The sequence below is a fragment of the Erpetoichthys calabaricus genome, chromosome 5, assembly GCF_900747795.2.
Source record: "Erpetoichthys calabaricus chromosome 5, fErpCal1.3, whole genome shotgun sequence".
In the NCBI taxonomy this organism is placed as follows: Eukaryota; Metazoa; Chordata; class Cladistia; order Polypteriformes; family Polypteridae; genus Erpetoichthys; species Erpetoichthys calabaricus.
In genome coordinates this window covers 167791923-167806216 of record NC_041398.2, presented here as the reverse complement: position 1 = coordinate 167806216, position 14294 = coordinate 167791923, and the positions used below count along the sequence as shown (strand labels likewise).

Below are 14294 nucleotides of genomic sequence, written 5' to 3'. Positions count from 1 at the left end.
TTTTTCACCACGACAGACCGATGCAGAGCCCGCATCACTGCGGACGCCGCACCGATCCGCCTGTCGATCTCACGCTCCATTCTTCCCTCACTCATGAACAAGACCCCGAGATACTTGAACTCCTCCACTTGAGGCAGGATCTCGCTCCCAACCCTGAGAGGGCACTCCACCCTTCTCCGGCTGAGGACCATGGTCTCGGATTTGGAGGTGCTGATTCCCATCCCAGCTGCTTCACACTCAGCTGCGAACCGATCCAGAGAGAGCTGAAGATCACGGCCTGATGAAGCAAACAGGACAACATCATCTGCAAAAAGCAGTGACCCAATCCTGAGTCCACCAAACCGGACCCCCTCAACACCCTGGCTGCGCCTAGAAATTCTGTCCATAAAAGTTATGAACAGAATCGGTGACAAAGGGCAGCCCTGGCGGAGTCCAACTCTCACTGGAAACGGGTTCGACTTACTGCCGGCAATGCGGACCAAGCTCTGACACCGGTTGTACAGGGACCGAACCGCCCTTATCAGGGGGTCCGGTACTCCATACTCCCGGAGCACCCCCCACAGGATCCCCCGAGGAAAACGGTCGAATGCCTTTTCCAAGTCCACAAAACACATGTAGACTGGTTGGGCGAACTCCCATGCACCCTCCAGGACTTTGCTAAGGGTGTAGAGCTGGTCCACTGTTCCGCGACCAGGACGAAAGCCACACTGTTCCTCCTGAATCCAAGGTTCGACTATCCGACGGACCCTCCTCTCCAGAACCCCCGAACAGACTTTTCCAGGGAGGCTGAGTAGTGTGATCCCTCTGTAGTTGGAACACACCCTCCGGTCCCCTTTCTTAAAGAGGGGGACCACCACCCCGGTCTGCCAATCCAGAGGCACTGTCCCTGATGTCCATGCGATGTTGCAGAGACGTGTCAACCAAGACAGCCCTACAACATCCAGAGCCTTGAGGAACTCCGGGCGTATCTCATCCACCCCCGGGGCCCTGCCACCAAGGAGTTTTTTGACCACCTCGGTGACCTCAGTCCCAGAGATGGGGAAGCCCACCTCCGAGTCCCCAGGCTCTGCTTCCTCATTGGAAGGCATGTTATTGGGATTGAGGAGGTCTTTGAAGTACTCCCCCCACCGACTCACAACGTCCCAAGTCGAGGTCAGCAGCGCACCATCACCACCATATACAGTGTTGACACTGCACTGCTTCCCCCTCCTGAGACGCCGGACGGTGGACCAGAATCTCCTCGAAGCCGTCGGAAAGTCATTCTCCATGGCCTCCCCAAACTCCTCCCATGCCCGAGTTTTTGCCTCAGCAACCACCGAAGCTGCATTCCGCTTGGCCTGCCGGTACCTATTAGCTGCCTCCAGAGTTCCACAGGACAAAAGGGACTGGTAGGACTCCTTCTTCAGCTTGACGGCATCCCTCACCGCCGGTGTCCACCAACGGGTTCGGGGATTGCCGCCACGACAGGTACCGACCACCTTACGGCCACAGCTCCGGTCAGCCGCCTCAACAATAGAGGCACGGAACATGGCCCATTCGGACTCAATGTCCCCCACCTCCCTCGGGATGTGGTCGAAGTTCTGCCGGAGGTGGGAGTTGAAGCTACTTCTGACAGGGGGCTCTGCCAGACGTTCCCAGCAGACCCTCACAACACGTTTGGGCCTACCAGGCCTGACCGGCATCCTCCCCCACCATCGAAGCCAACTCACCACCAGGTGGTGATCAGTTGATAGCTCCGCCCCTCTCTTCACCCGAGTGTCCAAGACATGTGGCCGCAAGTCCGACGATCATCGAACTGAGGCCTAGGGTGCACATATGAACACCCCTATGCTTGAACATGGTGTTTGTTATGGACAATCCGTGACGAGCACAGAAGTCCAATAACAAAACACCACTCGGGTTCTGATCGGGGGGGCCATTCCTCCCAATCACGCCCTTCCAGGTCTCACTGTCATTGCCCACGTGAGCATTGAAGTCCCCCAGCAGTACGAGGGAGTCCCCAGAAGGTATGCCCTCTAGCACACCCTCTAGGGACTCCAAAAAGGGTGGGTACTCTGAACTGCTGTTCGGTGCATACGCACAAACAACAGTTAGGACCCGTCCCCCCACCCGAAGGCGGAGGGAGGCTACCCTCTCGTCTACCGGGGTAAACCCCAATGTACAGGCTCCAAGTCGGGGGGCAATAAGTATACCCACACCCGCTCTGCACCTCTCACCGGGGGCAACTCCAGAGTGGTAGAGAGTCCAGCCCCTCTCAAGGAGATTGGTTCCAGAGTCCAAGCTGTGCGTTGAGGTGAGCCCGACTATATCTAGCCGGAACCTCTCAACCTCACGCACAAGCTCAGGCTCCTTCCCCTTCAGAGAGGTGACATTCCACGTCCCAAGAGCCAGCCTCTGTAGCTGAGGATCGGACCGCCAAGGTCCCCGCCTTCGGCCACCACCCAACTCACACTGCACCCGACCTCCTTGGCCCCTCCCATAGGTGGTGAGCCCATGGGAAGGGGGACCCACGTTGCCTCTTCGGGCTGTGCCCGGCCGAGCCCCATGGGTGCAAGCCCGGCCACCAGGCGCTCGCCAACGAGCCCCACCTCCAGGCCTGGCTCCAGAGGGGGGCCCCGGTGACCCGCGTCCGGGCGAGGGAAAACGCCGTCCAAATTTTTTATTCGTCATAGGAGGTCTGTTGAACCGCACTTTGTCTCATCCCTCACCTAGGACCAGTTTGCCTTGGGTGGCCCTACCAGGGGCATAAAGCCCTGGACAACAGAGCTCCTAAGATCATTGGGACACGCAAACCCCTCTACCACGATAAGGTGGCGGTTCGATGTCTGAATTTAGCAACCTTTTATCTGACTTGGCTATAAATTATGATCACGTAGTACTGATGGGAGATTTTAATGTACACATTGATGTGGAAACTGACACTTTTAGCAAATGTTTTACTTATTTGTTAAATTCAGTAGGATTTTGTCAGAATGTCAGAGGTCCAACTCATAATCATAACCACACATTAGATTTAATTATAACTTACAAAGTTGAAATTCAAAATTTAATTATTACTCCATTAAATGAAGTTATTTCTGATCACTACTTAATTACATTTGATTTAGTCCTGCCCTTGCCAACACACTCCCAGATTAAAACAAAGACAGTGCGACATCTAGATTGTAATTCTGCTTCAAAATTTATAGATACTTTGAGTAAGTCGAGTGTAATTGTGGAAAACCATTTAGATCAGTTAACATCAAATGTAAACACGGAAAACAATTTAGATGAGCTAACATCACATTATAATGTGACCTTGAGAGATGCTCTGGACACAGTGGCACCCCTTAAAACAAAAGTGATCAAAGCACATAGAAACTCTCCCTGGTTTAATGAAAACACTCGAGCTCTTAAATTAGAGTGTCGAAAACTGGAACGCAGATGGAGAACAACAAAGCTACAGGTCTTTCAAATTGCATGGACAGAGAGTGTTAATAAATATAAAAAAGCCCTCTTTAAAGCTCGGTCAGAATATTATTCTACATTAATAGATAGCAATAATAAAAATCCTCGGGTACTGTTTAGAACAGTGGCTAAATTAACAAATGGAAATTCAGATCAACAGTGCAAAATACCAACAGACATTAGCAGTACACACTTTATTAACTTCTTCAATGAGAAAATTAAAAATATAAGATCCCAGATCTCTGCATCACAGTACAAACCAAATACTAGCTTAGCAGACCCTGTCTCGCATTGCACTCAGCACTTTAGTAATTTTAATCCTGTAACTGAGCAGGAAGTCTTAAGTTTAATTTCTAAAATGAAGCCCACTACTTGTTCCCTAGATCCAGTGCCAACAAAATTAGTAAAAAGTGCAATGGATGTTCTTGCAGCGCCTATCCTAAACATTATCAATAGTTCATTATTGCATGGCACAGTACCTGATGCACTAAAAGTGTCAGTCATTAAACCATTACTTAAAAAGTCAGACCTTGACCCACATATACTAAATAATTATAGGCCTATTTCAAATTTACCATTTCTCTCTAAAATACTAGAAAAAGTAGTCGCCAGTCAGCTTCAGACACACCTTATGCATTACAATTTATTTGAGAAATTCCAGTCTGGTTTTCGCACTGGTCATAGCACAGAAACGGCACTAACGCGGGTTGTAAATGACATTCTGATATCCTCTGATGAAGGAAACTCCACTGTAATTATGTTGTTGGACTTAAGTGCAGCATTTGACACCATCGACCATTCTATTTTACTGCACAGGCTAGAAAATGATGTTGGGCTTACAGGCACCGTGCTCGCTTGGTTTAGTTCTTACTTATCAAATCGATTCCAATATGTACAGAAATGTGCTGACAGTACTCCATCATTATACACAGAAGTTCAATATGGTGTCCCACAGGGCTCAGTACTGGGACCTTTACTGTTTTCACTGTACATGCTTCCACTGGGATGTATCATTAGGAAACATAATGTTAATTTTCACTCGTATGCAGATGACACCCAGTTATACCTTTCAATTAAATCAAATGAAGTTTCTCCAATGTTGTCTTTAATTAGTTGTGTTAGTGAATTAAAGGAATGGATGAATAAGAACTACTTGTCTTTAAATACAGATAAAACAGAGATGTTAATTGTTGGAGGGAATGATGCTGATCACAACAATATTTTGTCATCATTTAACTCAGTGGGAATCCCAGTCAATTTTACTGAATCAGCCCGCAATCTAGGAGTTATCTTTGACTCTAGCATGTCATTTAAAGCGCATATTACAAAGTTGTCCAAAACATGTTTCTTCCATCTTAAAAATGTTAGGAAATTAAGGCGCTTTTTAAATAAACAGGATTCTGAGAAACTAATTCATGCATTTATCTCTAGTAGGATTGACTACTGCAATGCGGTGTTCACTGGATGTTCAAACTGTTCTTTATACAGCCTCCAGTTAATCCAAAATGCGGCTGCGAGAATTATTACAAGAACAAGAAAATATGAACACATAACTCCAGTTCTTAAATCCTTACACTGGCTCCCGGTTAAGTTTAGGGCAGATTTCAAAATCCTTCTTTTAACATATAAAGCATTAAATGGTCGAGGTCCGGCTTACTTGTCTGAACTTATCATGACTTACAAACCAGAGCGCACATTAAGATCTCAAGATGCCGGTCTGCTTATGATTCCAAGGATTAATAAAATAACAGTGGGAGGTCGAGCTTTTAGTTACAGGGCCCCTAAACTGTGGAATGGTCTGCCTGCTACTATAAGAGATGTCCCTTCGGTCTCAGCTTTTAAATCCCGGCTGAAGACTCACTACTTCAGTTTAGCATATCCTGACTAGAGCTGCTGATTAACTGTACAGACTGCATCTCTGTTGTTAGTCATTAGCACTTAAACATAAGTAACATGACAGTTATAATTGTATACTAACCCTCACTTATTCTGTTTTTCTTCTCGGTACTCAAATGTGGCACTTGGTGCCATGGCCTACCTGCCAAGTTGTTTTGCCTGCCTAAGGAAAAGTCATCCCAGATGGAGGATTGCGGGAATCGTGGGAAAGAGGGGTCCTTTCATCGGATTGGCTGGCCCAGCACTGTTTCAGCCGTGGAATGGCCAAATGGGGGAGGCAGCTTGAAGGATGAGGTCTCCAGGACTCTATACAAATCCAAATCTTATTATGGGATATATCATCTACTGTTAAATTCTGCTCTGTACTTCTAAAATTTATATTTTTTATTTCTTACTATATTGAGAAATTGTTCTGTTCTGTGTACTGCATTGTATTGTATTGACCCCCTTCTTTTGACACCCACTGCACGCCCAACCTACCTGGAAAGGGGTCTCTCTTTGAACTGCCTTTCCCAAGGTTTCTTCCATTTTTCCCTACTAGGTTTTTTTGGGAGTTTTTCCTTGTCTTCTTAGAGAGTCAAGGCTGGGGATCTGTCAAGAGGCAGGGCCTGTTAAAGCCCATTGCGGCACTTCCTGTGTGATTTTGGGCTATACAAAAATAAACTGTATTGTATTGTATTGTATCATAAAATGAATATTTAATTTACTAGATTTTCTCAAACCCCGTCATAAGTTATATAGCACATTAAATGCTTTGTGTTAAGTGATTCGTTCAGAGATGGGCGCAACTCTGAATGGATGCATAATTAAACATGTATAACGAAGATATTTTTAAAGTTCTGAACACTTCGTGGGCTAAGTTTATAACTAGTTTTAATTTCACAAAGACGTTTATCGTTTGGTGATTGGTTATGTGGTGAAAGAAAAAGGAAGGATAGGAACTGGGGTTTTGGTAGACTATGTCAGATAGAGACAGCATGCATGCAATAAAGATAGCCCGCTCAGAAGAACATGCATTGAATTCTGTGTTCGTGTCTCCGACCAGCAGATCACAAACCCAACATTTACACAATATTTAAGTTAAACCTGTGCGATAGCTATTCATACATCCAGTTTTTTGGAGCCTCGTCACACCTGCCATAAAGTTCTCTACACTGAACATACACCTGGGGACCCCCTTACTTCGAGGAAGCAGCACTACCGCCTCACTACCGTGCATGTGTAATACCTGCTTTAATGCATTTCATCATGAAAATAATATCAAGTATTTATCTTAGCATTCTAAATTTTCAGAAAGCAGGAATATCATGAAGTGAATGGATTCTGTTTGCAAAATTTGTTCAATAAAAAGGTTCTATATTTTGACTGCATCTGTCATGCAATGTGATACCTTCTCCATTAGTGTCAGCCCCTTGAAAACTATCACTTTATGGGGCAATGCAAAACTGTATTAATACTTGTGTGCACATTAAAATGTTTTTTTTTGTACAATGTACAATACTCTTGACAGTGGAATAGGTTATTCTTAGCCAGTAATTGCAGTGGAAAATGTGGTTAACATCCACTCATGCATGGGGAAAAAAATACCGTCGAATACCGTGAAACCGGGATAATTTAGAAAAATACCGTGATATAGAATTTTGGTCATATCGCCCACCCGTAGCTGTGGACCCGCTATACCACAAAGTCCCTTTGCGTGATGCACGTCTGACCGAGAACAATGTATATACTGTACAGGGAGAGACTGAACACGTGCGTAAATCATTGGCGCGTACGAACCGGAAGGGTAACGAAATAGAGCACAAAGAGTTCACAGCAAATGCACAGGTAGAGACTGAAAACGTGTGGAAATCATCGGCGCGTATGAACCGGAAGGGAAACTGGCTTGTTTGTCACCCGAGTGTGTGGTTGTGAACAGATGCAAAAGTTTGGCGAACTTTTTGGTTGTTACCCGATTTGTACGTGTTCCGAGACGTGTATGACCTGAGGTTCCACTGCAGGTGGTTTTAATGTGAAGTAAAACCTTATCTTTTCAAAAAAAAATTAACGTCTTGGTAGTCTTAAACTGGCACCTAATAAATCACATCAAGTAACTGAAAATACTATTCTTGGACAGCTTTTACAAAACATTGATAGGCAACATTTTGGTACTGCTGTTCCATAATTCCACTGACCTGTGTTCAGCTCCAGCTTTGGTCCTTTTTGCGAGAATTTAGAAAACTCAATTTAGTTTAAATTACTTCTAAGAAGTGCAAATTTATTTACAAGATAAGAAAGCTCTTAAAATTTACAGATACTGGCAAAATAAAACCCAAATAAAAATCAACAAAAAAACAGCACTCAAAAATTTTAAATATTCAAATATGTATGTATAGCTATACATAAAATGTATTTTAATGTAACTAAGTATTGAAAAAAATAAGGTAGAAAAATATAAATAGAACATAAAATGTTCAGTTCATGTAAGTTTCTACACATTGCCAATTCCGAGCCACCCTGTAAAAGGGTGTACTTGTGTCAGTTTTCCCTTAAATTCATTGTTGTCCAATCTAGAATCGATAATACTGGATAAGCTGTCTGAGACACGTTAATTGAAAAAAGTTTCAAAAATGAATGGATAAAATAAGGAATTACCTCTGACTAGGGTCCCAGCTGAAATCTTTTTCATTTATATACACTGAATTCAGTGGTAACTGTGCTAATATTCTCTCCCTGTGATCCTCCTCTGCAGTTTCGAGTACAACTGTTAGGGTTTCATCATCATAGAATCGAGCATCTAGGCAACTGTAACAGCTAGTGAAAAAAAAATATAATAATTATACCGACAAGTATTTACAACAGAGTATACATTAATGTTTAGAACCACATAATGCACACAAATATAGACAAATGAAGCCAAAATAAACTAAAGCACAGGTCCACATAAAAGACTTTTCTGAGTCTTACAATGGAACAAAAACAATCAGTTACTAGAATGGTTAAAAGGGATACAATGTTGTATCAAATATTAAAAACTGTCTATGCAAGTTTATATGGTAGGAATTTGGACTTTGTTACATACACACACGCATAGGATGGGGGAGTGACTAACATTTTGTGACAATATTCATAAGCTTTCTTGCCCTGGCATGTATTTTGCTATCTTAATTTATAAGCAGCATATTACTGCAAAATAATAAAAATTAAAAACCAAACATCCATCTGAATACAATAAAAGGTGACTTGGGTATATTCCACACAGGTTTTTGTCAAGACGACTTCCCAAAAAACACATTGCACAAACTAGACCCATTGTTTTCAATAGATGACACAAAAACAATAAATAAATTTGACTTCCATTGCTGTGCTGTTATTATGAAATAAAAGTTTCTGTTAAAATGTTATTACCTCGTAATACATTTAACCAGCAGTATTATGACACATCTTTCATATTCTTAATTTTAAATTTCATTTTTAAAATGGTGACGTTTCTCACACTTGCATGGGTTAAATAAAGACAGTAATCCCATCAATTGGTCAGGGCAACTCAGTTATACAACATACTGTACATACTTCCTTGGTACCTTCATCCTTCCAGACTCGGACTGTTTCATTTATTTAATCTCACATAAGATGAACTTGCTCGCAATGCAGACTTAGTAATTTTTCTACTTATGTTATGATACAATTTGACACCATATTTATAATAAATATGTATCAGATATCACCTCATTAAAAAAAAAAAATCACCTTTTTGTTTCAGGAGATATGGACCAAACATTCTAATTCATGATATCATCTACCTATGTCTGACCACATGAAACACAACAAACTTGGTTCATTTATACTAAAAATGAATTCCAAGTAAAAGAAAAAACTAGATGTTTTCTTCCATTTTTTGGCTGCTCTTGGGTACATTATTATAAGTCTAGCAAGTTTCCACTAATAACACTGACATTTCCCTAGGAGCAGCACATTTTTCCCTATACACTGCTTAATTTTTGAAAATATAGCTAGTGTTGCCAGAAGCCTATGTATACATTGTATGAATTATACTTCAACTTAATTAAGGTGCCGACTTTGTTTCTGGCTAAAACACACAAGTTACTTTATGTTGGTTTCTTTTATGCACAACTACTGTTAATGGAAATTTTTCACCATATTATATGCAATGTTTTCAGAGAATAATGCTTTAAAAATTGTAGAACAGACAGAAAGAATTTAATATTTTATTTCAAAGATTGATCCAACAGCAATAATGAACAAGTAGTGCTGGCTAACAACATGTGAAATTGGACTAGCCTATGTGAATGTCCCTTAGGTTACTGCTCTTGGCCCACAGAATGAAGATGGGTAAGTTTGAAGCAGATTGTAAATCAACACCAGATTATTTAGGAAAAAAGTCTTTAGAAAGCCAGAATAGGGACAAAGTGGTAGAAAGTATATGTAGTCTCTAATGGTGTTATGCGATGTGGTCTTGAAAAGGGTTCTTAATGGTCTACAGATTGGTATAATTTCTGACCGTGTCATTCCTCTGATTGGAAGAAAACACATGGCTACAAGCATACTTAATTATCTAAAAAAAGGCAGGCTGATGCAGACCTGAGGCTTTAGGGAAAGATTTATGGACACACAGAAAACTGGACATAGTGAGAAACAGAACATGAAGGCCACTATAAACTATAACAAGCATTTAGAACTCTATCCTAAGTCATAATGAAAAAAGCCAGTAGACACTGTTACAGAGAGGAGTATCCAGGCAGTCCTAGGAACAGGATAACAAGGAAAGGGAGTATTCTAGGTGTACTAGAGAAACTGAGTGGCAGTTGTAGTCTTTCCAAAAAAGGAGTTGCACTTATTTAAGAGAGAACAGCCTAGAACATTTTGTGGCATATCTAGAGAGAAGAGCCCAGACATGTTTTGTGGCATAACAAGTAATAACAATTTAGAAAAAGATGAAGCAGGGGTAAGGCAGTGTTAAGATATACCACATATATGAGATAGAATCATCTGAAGCCAGAATAAAGTTCCTGACACTACGTAAAAGCAAGTGCGTTGTGAGTATTTTGTTGATGGCTAGAGACACTAAGCTATCTATGGCACTGTGATATATGGCCAGCCGTTCATCCCGGCCAATACCCCCAGGCCGCCAGGTGGAGCCCTCCCTGCAGCATGGAGGTGCCCCAAATGCCAGCAGGGAATTATGGACATTGGAGTTTTCCTTTACAGCCCTGCTGGATACCACGGGGGCCACTAGAAGGCACTGCAGGGAGGAGCAGCGACTATTTTCCCTACGCCCCGGAAGTACGGCAGAGTCACATGGACAAGAGGAATGACGTGCTTCCGGGATGAAGAAGAGGACTTTTTATCTGACCCGGAAGTGATAAGGAGTCACATGGACTGAAAGATGGGAAACACTTCCGGGTCAGGGACTATAAAAGACTGGGAAAGATACCAGACGTTGAGCTGAGCTGGGTGGAAGGGTGGCAACGCGTCTGGGAGAGGATTATTGATTATTGTGTTTAGTATTGGTGTTATTGATTTATTGAAGTATAGTGGAAATGCTTTGTGCACTGAATTATTGTAATAAAATCAATACTTGAATTTTACCTGGTGTCTGGCGTGGTGTCCGAGGGTTCAAGAGAGTGATAGCGCCCTCTATCTGTCACAGGCACATACTGTACATTAATCTTTACTACATCAGGAGATAGTATGACTTTGTTGCTCCTATTAGGAAACGTAATTCCACCAATAACGTCTGTTTCTTTAATCATAATAATATACTGAATATTAAGAATGGAGAAGAAAAGAAAAAGGCTCACCAGGTGTCAGTTCTGTCATCAATATTGCCGATAAGGAGATTCCCAAGGTCAACGGCTAACAGACCACAAGTGACAACTCTGCAAATAAAATATACTATTCTGATAAGGTAAATAATATTATGGACCAAAACTACTGACATTTAAGGTGTCCTACTCTAGTAATTCCCTATACCATTGCAAAATCTTACTCAAAATGTTAAATATTTTTAAATAAAATGTGAATACTGTTTTCATGTGTATATACTTCATTGTACAAGAAGCATAAAGCAAAAAAACAATATGCGTATTTCATTCTAACATTTTCTTGTGGGAATGGTGTGTCTAGTTAAGCATTTTCCTTTAAGTATCTAACAAAAATGTCTAAATATCAAGATAAAATAGTTAATGCACTAAACTGTATCAACCACTTGTTGAGATAAGATAAGATACTAGCAAGATCTGAATATACCTTTTCTAGAATGTTCAAGAAAGGAAACATATGAAGCAAAGTAAACACCTGATACATAGATGAGTACTTAAGTATGATTTTAATTAATAGTTACACATTTGTAAAAGATTTGTAAATAGGTAAAAATAATATTTTGCTATGTAAACAATATGAAGGAAAAAAGTGATGAGCAAGAACCACTTAGTATAAGCAGATTTATCTACAGCTATCTTGGTAAGTTAAACATATCATATTGTATCTACAATTTGTGTTGTATTCATTTTTTTTTTTTTTTATTATAAAGTACCTTGCGATACTGTGTAGACTGAGAAGAGTGATATAAAACTTAATCTGAACATTATAAGGTTAAAAGACACTGTTTGGCTACTTCAAAGAGAGTAATCTACTTAAAAATAGAAATTTTGAATATGGAACTATTTTTGTCACCCATAAATTACATTTAGCCATCTGAAAAAGTAAAAATCAGGAACTTCTTAAACATTTAAATGTAAATGGTAAATTTTAAATTCATATGTACTCCCCTCAGTAGAGGCATGGAACATATTTTTAAATAATTAGTAAAAGATAAAAGGTAAGAATGAAAGCAGTAGCAGTAAAATATATTGCTATTACAAACTGTAGAACACCTATCCAATATACAGTACGCAGTCGTCCAATCAACACAAATGTATGAAATGGTTAATCCACTTCAGTGTTGTGCGTTATACAAAAGAAATATTTCATAGTTTACATTTTCCTAACTGTATAATCACCACTAAAACCTTTAATATCCACATTATTGCTTTCTGCTAATGCTTCAAAAAAATGACCTGGAAAAGTCTGTTGATCTCTTCATGATGTATATTTTGCTGGATGAAATTTCAGGCATAGTGAAAACCACATAATGCATCCCAGATTTTTTTTCATTCCATCTTTAGGGGAGTGAAAAGACAGGAACTGTTACTAAAGTTTTACAAAGACAAGAATAAAACAGTAGATAAATAAGAACAGTGAAACACAGTACTTACAGAGATGGCAGTTCAAGTAATCGGGGAGTAGAGGTGCTGATAATAAAAGAAAAAAGGTCATTTTTGTTTTAAATAATGAAGTAAGTTAAAATTGAATAATATAAAAAAATGTCAAAACCAATTATAAAAAACAGACCACAATAAAAACAGGGTCACTATGCCCCTTTTAGTTTAAGCTTAGTATCTTCATATGCCAATGGCCTATCAACATAAAGTGCAGTGTCACATTCTTTAACATTTTCTTCTATAATGCATTAAATTTTTCCAATTTCAAACTTTTAAACTATACATAACAATTAATGATAAAAGAGAAAGAAATGTCTAATAGACCTAATGATGGAATGGTTTACATGTTGAAAGGTTTTTAGGAATACTATGCAAGAATGTTACAGTTTTTCTCGATCACTTACACACTATTACCAAACTTATTAACTAAAAATCCCAAACCATACAACTATCCACCAAAATACCAACTCATTTCACAAAACTATAAACACTATTCCCCTATTTTGACACGATTCAAATTTGTTTAATGTTTTGTGCAAAACTCTACACATAAATCTCTTCATGTATCATTGGCCTGATTATGTGCTCATTTAGAAAGCACTGGCTTCAATATCATTAACTCAAGTCAGCACAGCTAGAACACATTTAGTACACGATTCCCTAGGTGCAAACAGTACAAGTCAAAATTATTCACAAACCAGTTATAGCCTTAGGATAGATAGATAAAGGGGCCATGGGTCAGTTCACTTGTTTTGAAACAATGGATAAACCACCACAGGATGAAAGAGGAAGAGGACACAGAAGGGGAAGTGGAAGAGGGCAAGGAGGAATAAGAGCAAATGGTTTCAAGTGAAATTCATGCCACTCTTGTTGACCGTGTCCTTATGTATGGGATGTTGAAGGCAAATGCTGGTCAAAGAGTGCAGCCTAATCTGAGCCTCTTCACAGTAGCTCCTAACATACAAACCTTCAGAGAGGAAAGTAGGAGGTCATTTACATACTGCTCTTTACTATAAAGGTGGAGTACTGTTTAACTTTATGCTGTCTGAAATGCATTGAATTACTGCCCCATTTCACACAGTTACTGTATGTTCTTATTATAAAATGTATGGTTTTACAGTTATTACTTGCAGTATTTTGTTTTTCAGAACTGAGAATCAACCACCTGGTAGAGGTAGATGAACCCTATTTTCTGAAGAGCAAGAGAGAGTGTTGATCAATATAGTTATAGCCAACAACATGATTCACTTGCGGGAGATACAACAGAGGGTTATTGAGGACCAAGAAATTTTCCAGAGGGATTGATGCAGTCAGCATTTCCACAACTGACCGCATTCTTCAAAAGAACAGGCTGACGATGAAACAGGCCTATAGTGTTCCTTTCAATTACCAACATATAGAATATGTGCAGACATGACTTTTTCATACTGTGTGAAGGATCTGAGCATAGTTACAGTATATATTACAGTACTGTACAGCACTATATAGTGTAAAACAAACTTACTGTTATTTTTAGCCTCTTTTTTCTGCACTTCAGCAATGTGTTTCAGAGTGGTCATTTACTGTAGTGTGTCTTATCTTTTGTACTAGGGGGCTTCGCCCCCTGCTCGCTTCGCTCGCCAACCCCTGGCGTTGGGGCATGACAAAGAGTGAGATGTATGAATTAGATATAGAATAGTGTGCAGGTTT

The 14294-nt window shown here is 40.4% G+C and overlaps 1 protein-coding gene across 2 annotated transcripts in view; it reads right to left on the bottom strand.

Moving 5' to 3' along the window:
• Positions 1 to 14294, bottom strand: part of anapc4 (anaphase promoting complex subunit 4) — an 84474-nt gene that overhangs the window by 16756 nt on the left and 53424 nt on the right. For both annotated transcript variants that reach the window (XM_028802199.2, XM_028802198.2), the window contains exons 24-27: positions 12600 to 12635; positions 12402 to 12503; positions 11145 to 11222; positions 7978 to 8136 (exon numbers count right to left, since the gene is read on the bottom strand). In XM_028802199.2, coding sequence (XP_028658032.1) covers positions 7978 to 8136; positions 11145 to 11222; positions 12402 to 12503; positions 12600 to 12635 — 375 coding nt within the window. The remainder of the gene's footprint in view (positions 1 to 7977; positions 8137 to 11144; positions 11223 to 12401; positions 12504 to 12599; positions 12636 to 14294) is intronic.